The 20882-nt window shown below is 52.9% G+C and overlaps 1 protein-coding gene across 1 annotated transcript; it reads right to left on the reverse strand.

The window, feature by feature from the left end:
* Window positions 1–531: 531 nt before the first annotated feature.
* On the reverse strand, window positions 532–20871 carry NMT1 (N-myristoyltransferase 1). The gene is made up of 12 exons (XM_068919442.1): window positions 20711–20871; window positions 12602–12713; window positions 10772–10916; window positions 8045–8163; window positions 7379–7470; window positions 6604–6720; window positions 5926–6096; window positions 5391–5499; window positions 4063–4233; window positions 3568–3735; window positions 2959–3096; window positions 532–868 (listed from the first exon to the last, which is right to left on the reverse strand). Exons 1-12 carry the CDS (start codon window positions 20836–20838, stop codon window positions 848–850), a joined length of 1491 nt encoding a protein of 496 aa, XP_068775543.1. The 5' UTR covers window positions 20839–20871; the 3' UTR covers window positions 532–847.
* Between the last annotated feature and the right edge of the window lie 11 nt (window positions 20872–20882).

Below are 20882 nucleotides of genomic sequence, written 5' to 3' on the forward strand. Positions count from 1 at the left end.
CACTTGAGGCTGGGGAGGAGAAGGGACAAGGCATTGCTTGCACAAATAGCCCTTAGTAACAAATATCGACTTGCTCCAAAGCCCGCAGGGAGGGACGGCGCTATCCTCCCTCTCAAGGCACCTGCAGCAGAGCTGGGCTGGGAAGGACGGAGTCTAACGGAGGAGGCAGCAAATGGAGACGGCCAAGCACAGGGACAGAGCGCAGCTAGGTGTCTCCTCAAAGCGGTCCCAGGTCCCAAGCCCTCCAGGCATGCAGAAGAGCACTTCAGCCCTGCCACAGCGTCTTGCCGCTCCCGTCCCGGTTCTCCGCCAAGTCTGTGCCGAGCCATTCAGTGCCATTTGTGATGAACCACCAAGCTCGTTTCCTGGGGCAGGATTCGCCCTGTTCTGTGCGGACAAAAACCTGGCACACTAAGCAACTACCTCTGCCAACCCAGCTTCTTGTTGAGAAGAGTCATGGTGCAGGGACCAGGAGGTGGCCTTCAGCAGATGAGTGCGTTAGTGTCAGTTGGGAACAGGAAAGATTTAAAATATATATAATATATACTTTTATTATTCACCCGTTAACTCCATTATATGCCAATCATGAGCTAGTTTCTGCAGTTACATTCCCTTGATCGTGTCTTTACGAGGATGCAATTAAATCAAAACAAAGGAGACCACTGACGCCACCGGGGGAGCCATGGCCGGCTTTGTGTGATACAATCGTTAAAATCAGTCGATGTTTGTGTAGCTGGTTCAGTTCCACTTCTCCACACATGGGTCCGGCTTTGGCGGAAACAGCGAGGGCAGCATCTCTCCTGGGCCCAGCTCCTCAGCGGCACTGCACTCTCCTCGCAGAGCTTGCTTACTGCAACACCAGTCCTACCTGGGAGAGCCAACAGAGATGGCAGGTGAAGAAGTGCCCAAGTGAAAGCACCCTCTTCCCCAGACCGAGTGCTGGACGGACACAGCTTGCTGGCCCTCTCCGTACCTGCTGAAAGGCCTCAGTGAGCTTGTCTGCATGTGTTCATCCACTGGCTCTAGGACATTTGAGACCAACAGCCCAGGAGAGCCCTGCGCAGCCCTTTCCTGGCTGGACAAGCAAGCCGTGCAGCCAAATAGGTGCACGGGTACTGCCAGCTCAGATCTAGGCAGGTGGCCAAGGCTTGGGGTCTTCCTAGCTGCTCTACAACTCTTGCCTGTATGACCAGCTCAGACAGTCTGCAAGACAGGGGACAGCACAGAGCAGTACCTCTGCTTCGGGTCTCAGGCAGCTGGGGTCATTTGATTTACTAGTCAGGGTTATCTCTAAGCTAATAGCAGTAGACTAAGCAGAAGCTGCTTCCCGACAGCCTGGTACCACGACAAGTCTCTCCGCAGGGAATCAGCACTTCTGGGTGCTCTTTGGCTGCTGTGTGATGGGATGTGCTGGTGGCTGCTCCCAGGGATCTGCCTGGAAGTGCAGAGATGGGCTCAGACCCTCCGCAGGGCATGGCAGGAGAGCAGCTCCCTGCACCAGGCACTCAAAGCCATCAGCCCTTTCAGCAAGGGGAGGAGTTGGATAAACCTCCCAGCAACACCCTAGAGATTATTTTTCTTTAAAGAATCAGTGGCGGAGCAGAACTGGTTTAAAAAGTGTTGATTTGTGGCACCGTGCCCTGCAGGTGCTGTGGGACTCGGTGCTGCGGGACTCGGTGCTGCGGGGACAGCAGCCCAAATACCACAGCTGGAAAAGGCCACAGAAATAAGTAATTACACACTTTAATCAGCCTGTTGGATCTCACACCTCTAGCTGCCTGCCTGAAGGGTTCTCTCACTTTCCGGATAGCAGACGCAGACCTGGCTTCACAAGCTCTGCGAGGGGAATCAAAGTCCGGTTACTGCCAAAGACATTAATTAGTTGTTTTGATCTAGCTTGGACAGACCACAAATCCACTGCGCAGCACTGCCGAGCAGGATGGCTCGTGGTTCTCGAGCACTGTCCATACCAAGACGGCTGTGAACTGGATGGATGCTGAACCACAGCATGTCCAGGGTGGAGCCCCGCTAGCCACAGGGCAACTGGACACTGCCTATGATGGCCCAGGGCAGGCATCTACCCAGGGTCTTTACAGGGATAGCTAGAAACAACTGCAAGTGCTTGGAGCAGCTAGATGGGAAGGAGCTGCTGGCCTTGGGGACGATGTGGCACCCCAACGATCCCGTGGCTCAGCCCCTCCACGCAAACTAAGAGTGACCAGGCTGCCAGAGCATCCCAGCATCATGTGTTCCTGTTCAACACTGACCCAACAGCTCTCAAGCACATCTGTTCTCTCTAGAGGAGCTCCTGTCCATCTTGCCCCACTGGGACATGCCAAGACCCTGAAGACAGACTGACACGCACACACAGAGGCACTGCGTGGTGACACTCAGGCCCTGTGCAGGCTCACAGGGCACAGCAACCACCTCCCAGCTAAGGAGGAGTGATTGTTGCATCCGTTGGTGTTATATCTGTCAACCCTGCAGCCCTTTGCCTCTTCACAGACGACGACTGTTAACCCCCCGCAGGGCTTCACTCTGTATTTTGCCTTGTATCAGCACACACATGCAGGAGGTTAAGGACTCCTGAACCCCTCTGGTCCCACACTGGTCCAAGTGTAAAGTGACCCTGGGGAGATAACTGGTGAGAGCTTCTCCCCAAGGACACCCTCGACACCCTCTATGCAGGCACACCGAGGAGACTGTAGAAGTGTCACTGGATTCACCCGTTACCGTGTGTGACATTACACTGGACAGTGGCTGGCCTGGGAGTGCAGAGGTGGGTGTGAGGGCGGACCCTCGCTCTAACATGGCAAGGACACGTGGTCCATGGGCAGGGCCCCCATAAGGCAAAAAGAGAGTGCCAGACACTGGCGGCCTGTCCGTCCCCACAGCCCTCAGTGAGACAAGGCCCCTTCCCACGCGCTGGCCAGGCTGGAGGACCAGCAATGGACTAACCTTCTCTGGTGCCATGCTGGGACACTTCCAATTGTACAGGTAATACTGCAGGTTCCCGTCCCCAATCCCAAACTTCAGCTTCTCCAGGAAGGTTTTGTTTTCCATGAGATCCAGTGCATTGAACACGTCGAATCCTTTCTGCACAGGCAAGAAGCAAGGCCATCAGCTCCTCTAGCCACGGGCTGCTCTCCTCTGTGGGCACTGCCTGCGCCCTCTCCTGCCCAGCTTCACACATGCAGAAGAGGGGAGTGAGGGTGCTGGGGAAGAACTGAGCATTGCTGTACCTGCTCTCAATTTACGCGCTATGGACAAGTGAGGCAATACCTTTCGCTGTAAGAAACGAGTAGACAGTGGCAGGCAGGTAGGCTCTTAAAGGGTTCAGGCTACTGTTCCTTTCCTCTCTTGGGTTGCAGACCCCTTTAGGATTTGGATTTGTACAGCCCTGGGTATGAGGTACGAAGCCCTGCCCCAAGGCCAGCCTTCCCCGCAAGTCCAAGAGCAGCCAGGTGGCAGGAGACACCTGCAGTGATCTGCCCAGCAGCCAAGGGTGCCGCTCCAGCCCTGCTCCCAGCCTGCCTGGCCCTGCCGCACTGCTCCGCCAGCACTCACCGACTTGGCGAGTATGAGAGCATCGCTCATGAGGTCGATGAGAGGCGTCTTGGTGTGAACGTTGTAGAAGGAGTAAGCAGCTTTCAGACTCTTGTGAGTCGCGTGGTTCATGATGGTGGAGGGCAGGGTATAGAAGCTCAGGAAGTCTGTCACCTCCCCAGGGGCGCTCTGAAAGCCAAGAGTGACACTTCTGTGACACAGCAACGTGTCAGAGCCAGGCAGCCATGTCTGCTTTGAGCCTTGGAGGGGCTTTGCCAGTCTGAGCGGGCACGTGCCTGTGCCAATGAGGGCGCCCGGCAGGCAGACTCTGGGCAGCTCAGGACAGAGAGGCACCTTCCTCCAGCAGCTCAAACCTCCAGACCTGGAAGAGGACCTCTGTGCTCTCCCTGCCCAGGGCAGCAACCTCTCTGAGCTCTCCTGCAGAGAACAGATCGGCTCACTGCACACTCTTCCAGTGGAGGGAGAAGCCCAGGAAAACACCCCCTGCCCTCTTACCTCTACCACAAAGGTGTCGATGATGTTCTCCTGAGGTAAGAACCAGTGCTCCACCTCCTCTCGGCTCATGACAGGCGTCAGGTGGAACTGCTTCAGGTATTCAGTCAGGAGCTTGTGCACAGCAGAAATATCTTTATGCTCCATCGGCCGCAAGCCGGGAGTCTTGGGAGTCTACAGAAAACAGAACAAATCATTTGCACTGCTTGTAAGGTGCTTTTACCTCTCCCAAGGACTACCTTTCCTCCTCAGCCGCCTCAGACAATCAGCATGGGGATGTTCTCTGCTTAGATCGGCCCATTTTCAATCCCACAATCCCTGCCAAGCACTCTCCCCCCCAGCCCTGCTTGTCTGGAAGAAGGATGTGATCAGCTGCGACACTGATGCAAAGATCAGAGAAGTGCGGTGGGTCCCAGAGCCCCATGTGCTGGGTCAAGCCATGCTGGAAAAAGCCTCCTAGTCATTAATGACACAAGGTCTCTGCTTCCTTCCAGGTCTCTGCTCCCTAGTACAGTGGGGCCAGGCTTCGAGAGGTGCCTCAGGCACAGTAGGATACTGCAAAGAAAGAGGTGGTGAGAGAGACACCCAGGTCTTGTCTGACTTTTTTATTTCCAGTATGACCCAATTTCTAGTCTAAGATTGACTCAATTTCTAGTTGGGCTCAGCAAAGCCCAATTCAAGTCGCACAAGTTGTTTCTGGGTCTGGGTTTATGCATAAAAATCGATGGCTACAATCAGTTACTGCTGCTATTGCTGACATGGGAGGCAGAAGACACCAGAGCTGTGTGCTGCCCAGCTCTAACCCAAGGCTCACCAAACAAAACAACCAGCTCTGACTGACAGAAGCAAGCAAACAAGGTCAGGGTGGCAATTTTTATGCTCTGTTTTATTTTTCTCCTATAGGCAGCTGGGGAACTTCCCCCAGCAGGACAACTGCAATGACAGAACTGATCACTTTGAGGAATGAGGGACTAACCCAATTCAAGGTCACTCTGAGGCTGTGTTTGGACAGATGAAGGCTGTCACATCTGTATTCTCGTTTTACCAGGAGAACAGGATATGACTCACCATGATACAAAAGATCATAGGATTTTTTAGCTGCAAAAATTTGCCCTTAAAATACAGGTACCCAGGCAAAATAAATAGGATTAAATAAAGCACAATGGCTTGACAGAACCATTTACTGTATGAAACACAAACCCCAGTTCTCCAGGCAAAAGATAGACTCAGCTGAGATGTTTGTGTGCCCAAAGCTGAGCCCCATCCCTTGCTCAGCTAGGAGCTTTGCCTGAGCTTTGCCTCCATAGCTTGCAGCCCCAGCTGGCACCCACCTCTGGCAGCCGATAAAGCTTCATGGTACGTTGCATAGTCATGTTCCTGCTCAGGTGGGAAAATTTGACTTCAATGAGTTTCCGAGGATTCAGGGACCGGTGCCAGTACCTGCAGAAACACACTCACGGTGGGAGACTTGTTCTTGGACAGCCGGAAAGCTGTGAGAGCAGGAGGTTCTCGTAGCGGCCAGGAGAGGGCAAGCAAGAACATCACGCCAGCTAGCGAAGAGGCTCTCGCAGGCCGGGAGCTCCCACGGAGAAAACCAAGGGCAGCCTGAAGCGTGTGTCTGCAGAAAGTCTTCTGTCTTGTGATAAATGAGCAGCTTAAGCAAAGCTACTGGATTTAATCCCCAAAGGACAGCGTGGGGAGGAGAAACCTGGGCTGGAATTGATCTGTCTTGCCCCAGGAAATCCCACACTTGTAAGCACAGCTATCCAAGTGCTTTGCCACACGCCATGGAGGGGATCCTGGTAAGGGAAGGTCTGCAGAGGTTTCCCCCAGTCCTATGTGTTTCAGAGCGCTGGGGTCACTTACCTGCAAGTCCCCACAGGCTTTGGCAGCACCACTCCCGCAGTGTAAACAGCCTGAAATATCCCTTCCAGATGAACCCGCCGCGTGATCTCACGGATCAGAACCGGAGCCACTCGTTTGGAGCGCAACTTTTTGTGGACACACAGGAAATTTATCTCTACCATCTTCTTCTCTCTTAGGAAAGAAATGATGCACAGGATGAGACCCAATCGTCCTAACCACGGAGATCAGTCCGATGGCCTAGGCAATCTACTTCCAGCCCCCACAAGAGACACAGGAATCAAATTCCCAGGGAAGGCCAAAGGGTAAGGTCCAGGGGCATGACACACTGGCGCTTTGGAAAATTCTCCCTTGAGCTGTTATCCAATAGTTTCCCAAAAAACATGGTCTCCACTGGCAGCCAGCCCTGGAGGATCAGAGCCAGAGCTCTGAGCTGACCGCACTCACTGAGAAAAAGAGCCTCCTCAGTTAACTGCAAGATATCCCTGCACAGAACTTCACTGCCCACCTTAAATATCCTCCACCTTCTCCTCCAAGCAGCAAAACATCTCCACGACTGCGCGGCGCAGGTCTGGCTCAGTCAGTCAGTGAGAGTAACGTAGTCAGACCTCCTGAGCACTGCCGGCAAGCACCACCCACCATCAAGGGCCAGGAGAAGAACTTCAACCGAACAGCACTTACGTGTCATAGATGTGGATAGTGGCTGGAATCGCGCTGATAAATCCAACCAGCTTCTTGCTGGAGACAACTCTGACACCACAGTGCCACTGGGGCAACCAGCCCGGAGGACGCAGTGCCCTGGAGAACAGACAGGCTTTGTTAGTCATATCCCATCAAAGGTGCCCTGTGCACCTACTTTTGCCTCCACGCTCCCCACTCTGTCACGTTTCAGGCCGCCCCAGACACCCGTGGAGTTGCAGGTAGGAGGACGAGAGGGCGACCGTGAAGTTACAGGGCGGGATCGTTCAGATCCAGGGGAATTCCTGCACTCTGTAACCAAGGCCAGTTCTCACTTGCAATCCAGGAGGAAATCTGCGTTCTCGATTTGGGAAGGCCCTGAAGGAATAGCAGCTCAGCTGCAATAGGTCTCCAAGTATTACTGCTGGCAACATTACTTGGCAGTCACCTTTATCCTATAAGTCTGGGACAGTGGGAAGCTCCTCAGCTACCACAATTTTTGAAACCACTCAAGAGATCAAAACAAAGAGGAAAAATCCAGTTTTAGGTTCCAATATGTCAAAGACGCCTGAAGCAGGCAGGACCAGGTGAGACAGAGGTCTCTTGCAGAGCACCTGGGACACACAGTTCCCAGACACATGCAGATGATGACAGATGAGGAAGGGAGATTTTGGAAAAAAGCGAGAAGGGGTAGGCAAAGGCAGCTTCAGCGCTATCACTGGGAATCAGACTCGCCAGCATCCAATTTGGTCTGCTCTGTGGTCATGGTGCTACTCACCACAGCAGGAACTCAGGAGAGTAATCGAACCGGAACATGTTGTCATCATCTTCCACGTAGTTCTCGTTCAGAAGCGTGTACAGCTCTTTCAGCTACCGCAGGAGAGATCAAGCAGATCAAGAGAGTTATTCAGCAGTCACAGCCCCCAGCTGCCCTGAAACACGACCCAGAACACTCTTTCCGTGAGCAACAGGAGCCACGTGCAGCCACGTCCCATAACTGGCACGTCCCCTTTCTCCACACTGCTGGCTCTGGGCTCCTGAATGGGTACCGCTGGAGAGCAGGGTAAGCAGCAGGACATACAGATACTCCTGCCACCCCCAGGTCATTTCTCAGGGAGATGGGTCATGGTCTGGAGGATCTTTGTAGGGAAAAACCCCATGCCTACACTTTAGGAACACGGAAAAAAGTCCCCGCTCGTCTGTCCCCCATGAAGAAACCAATCAAACCTGGCCAACATGTGACGGATGGGAGGCGAGCGCCTGCTTTGGGGGAAATCAGACCCACCTAAGGAGATGGTGAGATCACTGAGCTGGAGCGTTGCTTGTAACGGTGGAAGACACACTCCAATCACCAAAGACATCTTCAGCAGTCCAAGCACAGCACTGCTAACTGTGCAACAGAGATACCCTCCCAACTGGTGTGTGCCAAGCTGCCCACACTCACCACGCCTCTATCTCCAAGGTCCAGTGCATCCCAGGTGAAGCCCTGGGGCAAGGTGTATGGCTCCTGACGGATATTGTCTTTGTCTGGTTCAACGGGACCGTGGGTGTTCACCACTTCTCCTGCAAGAAAGAGCAGGAAGCCATGAAGATGCTCTGCTGTTTGAGGCCAGGTCCCCATGACACCTTGGGTGGCCTCACTTGGCAGCCTCTCTCACCCCAGGTCCATGGCCTGAGCAGTCAGGGGTCACTTACCCACCCGGTGTGGGACACACCATGTGTTCAGCACCACAAGGTGGGGCAAAGAATCAAAACTGCTCTTTCAAGGGTAATGGCAGCAACCAGGGAGCAGAGAGGAACAGACTGAACTGATCAGAGCTGCAAGGCCAGAGCTACCTCCTCCACGTCCACAAGCAGTACCTCAGGCCTTCCAGTTCCCGCCTGCCTGCTTTCTCTCCCTGCAGCAGAGGAGCTCTATACAGAGCTGTATAGGCTCCCTGTGCACAGGTGCTGATGATCCTGCAGGTTTGCTCTTCACAGACCAGGCCAGCCCAACTTTTCGTAGCAGATCAGGACTTTGGATCTCAGCTAGGCAAAGCGGCCACAAGAGCACAGCCTTCCCCATCGCCACAGTCTCAGCGTTGGCCAGCACTTTCCCATGATCTGTTCCACCTTCCCCGAAGCCTCAGATGGTGGCTCTCTCCCTGCCAGCTCCAGCCCCTGCCATTTGGCAGGCGTCAGGGTTTCCTTCCCAGGGCGTTTAAATAAGAGCTGCAGTGAACAAGACAACTTTTGTTTAAAAACATTGACTCCTAAAGCACTCCATTCAGCCAAGAGATGTTGGTTAAAGCACCAGCTTTCTCAGGGATGTCAACACAGCTCTGCAAACAGCAGCATCGCTTTAGCGCTGCCAAGAGAAGCACACCGCACTGATTAGGAATTCCCTTAAAAAGGAGTTGAAAAGAGGTTTCCAGGCAATGGGGAGGTGAATAAACTCAAAACAAGAACTCCCTCCATCACACCCGAACTAGAACAGCTCCCAGGAACACTCATCCATGGCAGTGCCCTCTGTTTTGAGCAGGTGCTGAACAGCTCTGAAACCTGCCCCCAAAATCCCACGCGCTTTTGTTACCAGATCCTAAATAGCCTCATGTAGGTAAAGCTGCGTGCCACAGAGTGCTTTTGACCAAGCACCAAGGGAGATGGCGGGATCTAGTGAGGAGCCAGCGACCAGAGTGCACAGTGCAGTCAGCAATTTGGTGTATAGAGGACAGGGCCATTTGGTGCCTCCACTTCCCCGTCTTCCACCTTCCTGGGCTTACTGAAGCAGATATGATGTTTTTAATGTCAGGATCCTCTTGTGAAAAGTGCAAACACAAGGTCAGACTTTGCAGCTTCACACAACCCTGTGCTGGGGTATCTCACAATGATTTTCCCAGCACAAGCACAAAGAGGGGCCAAAGCAAACGATTTCCAGCAAACAGTCCTTTGAGATCAAATATAGCCTCAGATTAGTGTTGACAACATGCAAGGAGAATCACAAATATGGTGTTTGCAGCAAGAGGGATTGGACTCAACCTCAGGAAAGAAGTCACTGAACAGCAGCCAATTTTCAGTCATAACAAGGTCTGGGTACATCTAGAAACTGTGGCCTTGGACTCATTCTCCAGCTCTCCTGAGCTCTGCACGGAGTTTGCTGGGAGATGCCGGGGCAGAGAGACTAAGCAAAGCAATCCCAGACAACATGGGAGTGCACAGAGATTTGCTCCAATTAGCTCAGAAATGACGGTCTTCCAGCGCTGGAGCAGGGCACCTCTTTCTGCCTTTCAGATCTGCTCAGCTGCCAAGCACTTCTGCCGTGCCGAGAAACACCTCGCTACCACCAGCGAACCACTTTGACAAAGGCTGACAGAGTCAAACGCAAACTGGAGAAAGGCCTGGAGCAAATACTAGAGATGGGAAGCACAGTCTAGCTGTTTACAGTGGGGAAAAAGAGGAAGGAGAGAGGAATTTCCCAACTTTAGCCAGGTGCAAGCACCTTGGAGGCGCAGATATTTGGGATGTCTGTGCCTCCCCTCTCCCAGCTCTGCTGGCTCAGATGCAGTGCCTGCCCTGGATGGGGGCTGATGTGAGCCCAGCAAGCGAACGATGTGGAGGCTCAGCAGGTGGACAGGCTTAGCTGAGGGGCTCTGCTCGCAGGCTGGCTCCGTCTCAGTGATGCTCTGCCCCACAACAGTGCAGGGCTCACCCTGAGTTACCTCCCCCACCAAGGGCCCTTTGCTGCTAAAGTTTCAGCCTCCAAGGAAGGGGGTTGCTGGATTGCTTCAGGTCCCTGGGACTCAGCAAGAAGGCAGCTGGCAGTGCCTCACATGAAACTTAGCCACAAAGGGCTGGGAAGGCCCAATTTAAGGGTAAAAGCTGAGATTAAGGGATCCTAAATTGAGGAGCCATCCAGTCTGATGCCTGAAATGGCTGCTTGTCCTTCTCAATCCCCAGAGCCCTCCTGCAGCATGGATGGCAGGCTGGTCCATCATCTGTTGCTCACTGGTGGATAAGTGTCATTGATGCTTTCATAGCTCAGATATGACAGCACCGAGGAGCCGTCTAGGGGCTTGCTTGCTGGCCAGAAACCCTCACAGCTCCAGTGAGGGCTCTTCGGACAGGCTGAGGATCACAAGGGTGGTACCCAGAAGCACGCGGCTACAGCAAAACAGCAGCGGACTGTACGTACCTAGCTTGGGCACCGGCTGCGTGTCCCAGAACTGGTAGCTCCTCTTGCTGGCTTCCTCCATGGTTTTGGCAGGTCCCTGACCTACAGAGAAGAGCTCGATGGCTTTCTGAATCTCCTGGATCCTCTCAGCCGGTAAAGAGTTCACCTGAGAGAAAGCGGGGTAAAAGTGAGTGACCTGAGCTACAAGCTCTGTTTTTCAGCTCCCCATAAGGACAAACAGGAACTCTCCCTGCCTTGGGGCAGGGCCAGGGAAGGGAAAGCAGGGAAGAGATTCCCTTTCCAGCCTGGATCCTCTCATAACCCTCCGTGAGATGAAAAGCCCTTTTTCCAGCCACCTGCTACATGCTTAGACCTGTTTTTTAGGCACTCCTGGGTCAAAGGGGCTGAAAGATCAACCACCATTAAGACGTCCTAAGCTTCAGTTAAAGGGAAGATGGTGCGAACACAACAAACAAAGCTCCCTGCCTCACCCTCAGTAACACCAACGCAGGGACACCCCAAGTTAACCCACACCCAGCATTTGCACTTTTTGTGGTGGCATTTCTCTTTCTATTTCAGCCTCATCCATTTAAGCTGGATCAAACCACTATCTGCAAACTGCAGCTTCGAGATGAGGAGCTGGGCAGTGCCAACAATGGCAAAACACCGCAAGCTCTTCCTCCTCCTCCCCTCGCAGACCTAGCGGCGTCAGCAGCTCTGCCATGAATTCACAGCCCCAGCTCCTTGCTGATTAGAGGCGAAGAGAGTTTGAAACACTCTGAAAGCACTAATTTAATGCTCTGCACAGTCAGAAGGACAAAGTATTAAAAATTATTTGGATAGGAACTGGGAATCAGACAGAAAACAGCTTAGGCTAACGTATATATACGCCTGTGTTCACACCCTGCCACAGGTTTTGAGGGAGGACAAGGGCTCTGTGGACTGGGAGAGACAGGCAAGAGTGACTGAAGTATGTATATCACGATGGAGAAGAAGGGCAGGGAGCAATTACTCACAATTTCTTATAAACATGGGAATCAGGGTTCAAACCAAGCTTAAAGCAAACACAATACCTCATTTAACGATGCCCAACATCTTGTTGCAACCAGATCCAAAGCACTGGAATATCATAGAGGCAAGATGTGCAAAGGGGTTCATAATCGGATCAGGTAAGTGTATGGTTCAGAGCAGCCTCCAGGTCCAGAGGGGCCAAAGGGGCTGACTGCTGGTACTGAGAGGGTGCCGCCAGGGCAGGGACAAACTGCACACGTCCCACACTTGCACTCATCCCGGAGCCCCGGCTGCTAGTCAGGAGTAGACAAAGCAGAGAGGGGTGAGACAGACCCTGCTCTGACCCTCCTGTTGTTCTTATGTTACTTAACCAAAATTGACAACATCAATGTCCAAGAAGTAGGAAAATGCATTCATTGTATTCCCTGAGGGCAAGAGAGGAAGCTGGCAGGTGGCAGCCGAGCTCGGCTGCACAGAGCATGGCAGTTCCCTGACATCTCTGCTCAAGGAGGCAGCTGACTTCTGGGAAGAATAACTCAGAGGCGCCAGTCTGAACTTTTCACTGCAGCGCTGTAACTGGCTTGGATATCCAATAAAGGATTGCGTTTATACCCTGGAGCGCTCCACAAATACCTCCCGCAGCAATGGGAATTCCCATGCACGGAGCCAGGCCAGGAAATTGCTCTCAATCTCAGACTTTTGAACAGCCAAGGGCCTCAAGACAACAGCAGGTAGTTTCAGGATTGGGAGACTCTTTCCTGGCCACACCAGAGAAGTTCAGGACAGGGCTTGCTGCTCTGCGGGGCTGTGACTCACGGCCCCTTGGAAGGGGTCAGTTACCTTTACGGGCTGGTCCTGAGCCTGGTCAGGTTGATCTCCTCCTTTCTCTTTCTTCCGTTTCGGTTTCTTTTTCTTCTTTTTGGCTCCGCTGTCATTTGCTGGACTCAAGCCACTAGGGAACAAAGGAAACATCACTGGAGCCTTTTTTTGATGACATTTACATGGTCCCTGAAGCTCTATAAAGAAAATAAAAGCTCCCTGTTCCGAGTCAGATCGAGCCTCTAGGAGTAGGAGTACTCTGTGCATGAGGGGCGCAGCCAAGTGTACTTTTCTCGGGATCCTTCCAGCCCAGCTCTTGCCAGCGGGACTCGCCGGACGAGCTCCTGGAAGGGGAAGAGCACAGACATCTCCCACCCCACAGGTTTGCTCAGCTGCCCCGCTCCGTGCCACGTGAGGCCTTCGGCCAACAGACTTGCAGACAGGAGTCCCCGGCAGGGATTCGCTCCGTCTCCCCTTCGTTTTGAGGTGTTGCTACAAGCAGGAATGCACGCACAAGCTAGCTCTTCCCACCTGCAGAGCGGATCATCTAAGGAGACGGGTGGCTGTTACATTGGCAAATTTTTATATTGTTACACCAGATCTGGAAAAAACGAGACCAAGCAGCAAATCTGTTCAGGAGCACAGGGGGTGAAGAGAATCAGGCTTGACCAACAGCCCTTGCCCTGCCTATGCTTCACCCCGACCTTCCCTGAGAAGCGCCAAGCTGTCGGCACAGCCAGGCGCTCACGGCAAGGTGTCACATCTCCTTCCACAGCGGGATGCAGGGCAATCTCTGGGTGTCTGGACCGCAACAACCCCAAAACAGCTGCAAAAAACCTTCCCCTACCCACAGCACAGGGCTGCGTTCCCGCGCCCTGGACACAGGCTCACCAACAGATGAGTCTGGCAGCAAGCTGGTACAATGTTGAGACAAAATACGCGAGAGGTGCCTGTCCTAAGCGCACTGTATACCACCAAGGAGCAGCCAGTTTGAGCGCACACCCTCCAATTCAGCCTCGCAGAGAGAGCAGCTGCTTTCCACCAACCTTCCCTGACACATGCTGAAAAAATTGTGGGGTTGAGCAAGCGAGTCTCAACAAGCAGGGGTGATGGGGAGGTGGGCGAGAGCGACGCCCAGCCTGCAAAGGGACGTGTTCCCATCCATGCACACTGGAGGGTTTTGCTCCCAGGGCGCTTCGAAACCTGCCTAGATCGGCCCACCACGGCCAAACGCAGCACAAACCACAGCGCTCAAAGCGTTCGGTGTTAGACTAAACACCGAGCTGAGTCAAGGCCATGGCATTGTTGGGCAGCAAACCAAGCGGCGGGTTATCTGAGCTTTCCTGGTGTTTCCTCGGTGGGAGAGCATCTAACTGCCCCCGTTGACTGAGGTCTCCTCAGGTGCAAAGCACTATAGCCCCTGCTGTAGGCACCAGGAACCAAATCCAGGCCCACGGCACCGTCCTTCCTTCAGGGAATCTGGGCTTCCCCCAAAGGATGCCTCAGGCAACAGAGGCATCCTTGCCTCTTCTTCTCCCCCCAAATCTTAATCGGGCTCCTTAGCACAGCTTACTTCTGCACTGGCTTAATGAGCTTACCAAACACAAGATACTGGTGAGCAGGGTGGAGCAGAGAAAGGAAAGAGGAGACACACTGGAAAGTATGTTGGACCAGCATTCAACAATTTATGGCAGGAAGGGCAGGGAAAGGAGAGAGCCAGGAAGGGAATAAGGCTTAAAGAAACCTGGAGAGAGCAGCAAGTGAGTTTTTAAAATAAGGGGAAAGTGGACTGAGGCTTTCTTTTTTTTTCCCCCCGATAAAATAACAAGAGCCAGACACAGAGACGTCTCATGGCGGTGAAACCGATGCAGCTCTGCTCGGCTGCACTGACGCTCGCAACACCGAGCGACAGAGAAACCCAGCATGACCGGGCGGTCGATGCTCCAGCAAAGCACCCGCTTGCGGCTTCAAAGACATCGCCGCGCCATTGAGCGCCTAGTCTCCAGCAGGCTTTCTTCACAGATAAAAATTAAAAAGCTGAGATTTTGCATAGAGCACTGGCTCAGGAAAATTCCTATTACAAGTGCATGGATTTTCCAAGCCCGATCCCTTTCCGTGTTCCTCTAGCGCTGAAATGCCTAATGCCCAGCAAGTCCATGCTTTCTCTTCCTTATTGTTCCAGTGTCCTACCTCCTCCTCCGATGGAGTGACCGAGCCGTAAGCCGATTCGGCCCAGACAGTTTGGAGTGCAATCAGACAGGACCACCAAGGACTACGCAAATGGCATTTGCAGAGGCCCATGTGAAAAAATCATGGGGCAAATAGTCACACATGGCCACTCATAGCTCAACTCAGAGAGCTCTTGAGCAAAACAGAACTCAATTAGCCTCCTCCCTCCACTCCAGAAGTGTTTTCAATGCTTGCTATGGCAGTCAAGAAAAGAAAGGAGCAGCTATGAAGCAGCATCGCTGCAGGGCTCAGCATTCAGAGGCAGTGCAGGCACCGAGGCGCTGCGGATCGGTCCCTCGGAGGACAGCTCACCTTTCATCCCCATGACGGCAAAGGGCTTTACCTTCACCCTGGCACCCAGAGAAACACAGAGGCTGACACAACAGCAAAAGCAATTATGGGAAAGTGGCACTGACACGACTATTGATTTTAGTGACAAATGCATGACAGGTTTTTTGGTTTTTTTTTTTTTTTTTTTTTATTCCTTGCAGAGGTGCTCCAGCGAGACCTCAGAGAAGCGTGAAAGCTGCTTGCAGCTTCCCCCGCACCAGCAGCCAGCGACATCGCACAGCACGCGCAACCCCAGGCCGTCCTGCTCGCTCTTGGTGCCGATGCAGACGCACACTGGCCGTGCAAGCGCAGACCGCCATCTCCTCCGGCGGTCGGCACCTCTAGACGCACCAGGCACATTGCCACACCCTGGGGTGGTTCTGGCAGGGGGAGAGGCCAGCGCCACCCCTCGAAGAAGCTGTGTTGGCTGGAAAACCCCAAAGCGGGCCCCCAGGACCTGCAGGTCTTGAACAGATCGCAGCCAGAGCGACAGGCAAAATCGGCCACAGACTAAAACGAAGCTGTAATAAATACATTCCTCTCATTTCTTACCAACTTCGACACCTACTGTCCACACAAGGGGGTTTGCAAGCCTATCTGGCACTGGACACCAAGAGCGACAAGGGAGTGGGACGAGTTCTCCCCGGTCACCTGGGCTGTCGGGTATTCGGGTGGCATCAGTTTGCTTCATCAGAGCCACCAAGTCTAAAACTCCCTGCTGATGAGTTCAGTGTGACCAACATCGCTTTACCAACAGGCTGGGCTTTCGGGTTAAGACAGTGAGAAGATCCTCCCTGATTTACGAGTCAAATCATCAGGACCTGGAAGAAATCAGAGTAGAATAAAGACCAGCCAGGTTGGCACACCCCCTCCTCGGGCACGGGGAAGGCCTCCCTGCAGCTGGGGAGTGGAACCAAGCCCAGCAGACGAGTCACCAGCATTAGCAAAGGGAATGCAAGAGTGCTTGAAAACCCTAGGGCCCTTCTCTTCACCAGATCCTAACCAACCAAAGCTGGCCTCAGCAATGGTTAGATACTCAGATACTATTTTAAGAACCACATATAATACCACCATCTTCCCCTTCTAGCCTCCAGCACAGCTGCAGCCTTTCTAAAGCTCCCCAAATCATCTGCAACGCTCTGGAGTAGCAGCAGTGCCCCAAGACAGAACTGCAATAGTTCAAAATCCCGGTTAACGTAACGGATGTGACCCATTCAGCTGCAAGTGCTTAAGCTGGTTTTACCTCCCATTCGTCAAGGAACAGTTAACTGTCAAGCCCAGAGAGCTTCTGTCCAAAACCCACAGCCTTCCCAGCTGTGCTTACAGCTTTTTTCCCCTCATATCGCCTTTTCAGGCCAAGCTGCTTTGACAGATAAAGTGGGTGGAGAAGGGCATGTTTGCTGCGTTAGGAGAAACATCTCGCACTAACTTTCCAATTACCCACACGATCTCAGCAGACTTTTTTCCATCACCAGCAAAGCTGAAGACCCTCGCTTAGTAACGAGTCTGGTTATTTGGTGTTCTGGGAAATGAATCTCCACTATCGTTTCCATTACCTTTTAGTGCTCTGTACACAGCAGCATCCCCCTTCTTCAAAGGTATGGCGTCGTGGGAGCACGGTGGTTACAGCGAAAGGAGCACAAACTACTTTTCCACATCAGCTGATATATATAATCTGAACAATTTCAAAGACAGACTTTGGAAGTGCTTGAATAAACTAACCAGGCTTGCTCAAGGCAAGACTTACTTAGACTGACCGTCCTACAAACAGCACCAATGGAGCCCCTCCAGAAGCTGGCAAACGTCGGACGCGTGTGCCTCCTGAAACAAATTAGCGCTCAGCTCCCCCTTACCCGATCAGGACGATAACGTCACGGATCCAGGTGTGTTCCCACTGCAATGCCAGAGCTAGGAGTTTTTTTTTTTTTTTTACACAGTGGGGAAGGGACGTGCAAGGGGAAATAACTCCACGCTCAAGCCAAGCCTTGGGACAATGTGTGAAGCAAGGCTGCAGCTCACTGCCCAGAGCTCCCTCGGCTCCCGAAACACAGCAGGACCAGAAGTTCGTGGGTATGAATCAACGACTTTGAAGACTTTTCACGACTTCAAAGATCGAGGCAGGGTGCTATTTCCCGTAGCATAAGCACTGCTGCCCTTAAAAAAGCACCTTTCATTACACACACTGAAATGTCACTCACAGGCGATCTGAGGTGTGAAACGGTCTGAGGGCGAAAGACAGCAAACAATACCAAACTCCTCTTGGTTATTCCCCAAAAACCAAACTGGAAATGCAGTTTTGGACAGCGGAGTAAGAAGTTTGCACAAATGCAGATCAATTCCTTCATTGCAGAGCCACACTTTCTAATCAGAAAGATGTCAAACAAGAGATGGTAAATGTCTGCCCCATATTTAGACGCTGGAAAATCCTTCTGACGAACCTGCAGCTAATTGGGTATAGTACTTACATAGGTAATCTTATTAGGCTCCAGGGGAGATAGGAGAATCAAGTGGAAACGGAGGCTACCCAGATGGTGGATCACACATCATGAAGCGGAGACCAAAGGGAACAGCATCTAGCGCTACGATTGCTGTACTCTGCATACTATCTAAAATCAAATTCTGCATATTGCTGCTGGCGGCTGTCTCAGAAACACGGGGGAAAAACAGAGGGAGGGATTACAAAGCCAGACAGCTCCCCAGCAAACCCCTGAGAAAACCCCCTTTGTTCCACCTGCGCACCAGCCCCGTCCAGCAACGGCTCCCAGAAAGTTTTGGCCACGGTTGGTCTGGCACACCAGGGAGGAGTGGAGCTTTCCCCGCTTGCGCGTCCAACCCAGCCACGAATTTTCACACCTGAGACTGCTTCCGCTGGCACGCCGCAGCAGTTTCGCCATCCCTTTCACGGGGTCAGCGCATTTGAATCCTTGGTCTCACCACAGTCGCTCACCACCTATAAAGCAACAAGTCTCTTCTCTCTGGCCTGGTTTATCCACCCCCTAAATAATTCTTCCAGAGATAACGGACAGCTGATCACTAAGGGCAGGAGGAATGGCTGAAATGTTTGCAGCGAGGAGCAGCCAAGCAGCAGTGAGTTATGCCAAGAAACGCTTCACACGCTGCCTCCGTATTATGGAAGCCCAGAAATGAAGCAGAGATTTCTGATCTGGAGTAAACAACACCACCCCTGTTCGCACAAAGAAAAATCAAGACAAATATCACACTGCAATTCTGTCTCAGAAAAAAAAACTTGGACAACTCCACCAGAGACTAGTGCAGCCACTTCCCTGCGCTGACTTACGATATGACCAAGGCGGAGGAAATTCAGTTCCTCTTTCCTGCCCTTAAAAGGAAAGGAAGTATTGCTAAGTAATATTTTTATTTATTCATTTTTTTAAATCACAGAGCCAAGATCTGATGACTCTTAACACAAACTGGGTGCAGAGAGGCAGAACACTGAGCGCTGCTCTGCAAACCCAGTTGGCAAACACCAGCATTTCAAAGGGCCTGTTTTGCGGCAGACAACGTTCGTCCTGTTCACTTGCGGTGACCAGAAATGTTTTTATATCTCAGTGTTTTAAAAAAAAAAAAAAAAAAAAAAAAAGAACTGGTACGCATCAAGACCAGAAACCACAACTTTTCTTCCTGCCTGGTCTTTTCTCTCCTGCCCAGATATCTGATTACAAGGTTTTGTCGGGGACAGTCAATTGCTTGAGAGCACAGAAGACTTCATGGCTTGCGTTCGCTATCGCTGTGCTCGTCCACCACTTCTAACTCAAGTCCTAAACTTTATTTCCCAGCAAATCTGAACCGTGAGCCCTGCTAGCGTATTTGTTAAAGGACGTTTCCCATGCTGAACTGTTAGCTTGTTTATCCTTTGACACTAAACCTAGTAGGGACAGGTAACTATTTTAACCCATTAGGGTTCACGTGCTTATGGAAAGTACGATCTCCACAGTAAGACACCAAGAGTGCTCAAAAACACACCTTTTCCTGGTAAAGAGCAGTCTGAACAGCCGGACTGGGAAATAATGGCAAGGAAGCTTACACAATAATAGTGATTAAGTACTGTGTCTTCTCTCCGCTTGGATCTGGTTTCTGCAAACCTAATCATGTCAGAAGGAAAGAAAAGAAAAATCTTCCCAAGCATGGCTAAACCTATTAAACTCAGACATGGTGCCACACCCGGGAGGCAAATAAAATATAAATGCACATCTGTGCTGTCATAAAAAAGCTTCTGTAATATTTCTTGCATGACCTTTTATTACCTTTGGTTACCGGACAGGCAAGCTCGCCTACGGAAAGCTGCTGACAAAGGGGGAAGAGCTCTCCAGCTCACAGCCTCCGCATCGCAGAGCTGGGTACCCGCGTGCTGGGGCGGGAGGAAGAGCCAGGCAAAGCTCGGGTGCGTTTACCACATGCACAAAACCTCTGGGAACATGCAATGCTGCACAAACCATGTGCTGCCGAGCCCTGCCGCATAATATAAATGACAGACGCAGGAGAAAAAGGGGATCAATCCTCTCCTGTCGACTACGAGCATCATTCGGCAGCTTTGTGCCTTATTTTGGGCAGCAAAGACAGCGAGTGACACGGGGACCAGGTTAGGGATGTCAGATCCTTCCTGCCTCGACAGCAATCTGCCTTGCTGACTCCCAACGCTTCCCCTGGCGACCGCGCTACTAAAACGGCAAAGCCGATTCCGCTAAAGTTCGCCACCACCCAAGGCAATTAAGGAACAGAGGGTAAAACCTACTTTTTAAGATGACTTAGGCCAGCGCAAACTGGCATACGCAGGGGCAGTAGCCCAAGGCTCCATTGGCAGCTGGCTGCGCCCGAGCGCAGGCGCAGCGGCATCGCTGAGCTTTGCTCCCGCGCGCCTGACCGGAGGGGCAGGACAAGCTCAAGGCAGACACCAAAACACAGCTCCCAGGATGAAAGTCTGGCCGATAGCACGGGATCAGCCAAGCCAGAGGGGCAGTAGCCTACCAGCCCTAAGGCAACGCTTTTGTGAGCGATACAACGATGCTGGCAAGCGGGGCTCGTGCTGGTGTGCAGCGGGGCGTCTGGAACGTCATGCCCGAGCGCGAGGGTAGGACGCACCACCGACCCAGCTCATTGCTGCAGAAAGGCATGTTGCGGCCCCTCTTTTGCAGCGAGCCCACGCTCCCTCAGCACCTGAGCTGTTGGACCACGACTGCTGCTCTCCAAATCCTCCCGCCAGCAACTGAGAGGTACAAGAGGTCGCCGGAGACGATGAGGCACCGGACTCGCTCCAGGAGAGCATCGCCGGGCACACGGCACGCAGGCCATGTCGACCCCCGTCTCCCATCCACGCCGCGGACAGGCCCGACCCCGCTTAGCTTCAGAGCACGCTCTCGCAACAGGAGTGCATGGGCGCCAGGGGACCCGCCCCCACGAGACTGACAAGGAGCTCGGCCAACCGCAGCGCAGAATGATATCTGACGGCCAATCAGGACGCGCGCGGGGCGGAGCTCCGCTCACTTCCCGGCCGCTGCCCTGCTCAATGGGCCTGGCAGCCGCCGCGGCGGGCGGCCCCGGGGCTCCGCTCACCCCCGGTTGGAGCCGTGCTCTGCCTCGTTCTCGCAGTCGCTGCAGTGCTCGTGGTCATTCTCCTCCGCGGACGGCCGCTGAGGCCTCGGCGGTGGCCGCCTCATTGCTGTCTCACTGTCGTCCGCCATCTTGAAACGGGGCCTGGGCGGCTGCCCCACCCCCTCAACAAAGC

This window comes from Struthio camelus, chromosome 25, assembly GCF_040807025.1.
Source record: "Struthio camelus isolate bStrCam1 chromosome 25, bStrCam1.hap1, whole genome shotgun sequence".
NCBI classification, from domain to species: Eukaryota; Metazoa; Chordata; class Aves; order Struthioniformes; family Struthionidae; genus Struthio; species Struthio camelus.

Coding starts and splice junctions, on each gene's coding strand:
- NMT1 (XM_068919442.1), bottom strand. CDS start 20,838: ATGGCGGACGACAGTGAGACAGCAATGAGGCGGCCACCGCCGAGGCCT. Junction 5,500..5,925: donor AAGCCTGTGGGGACTTGCAG/GTAAGTGACCCC, acceptor GTGTTTCTGCAG/GTACTGGCACCGGTCCCTGA. Junction 4,234..5,390: donor AGCTTTATCGGCTGCCAGAG/GTGGGTGCCAGC, acceptor TGTTTTCTGTAG/ACTCCCAAGACTCCCGGCTT.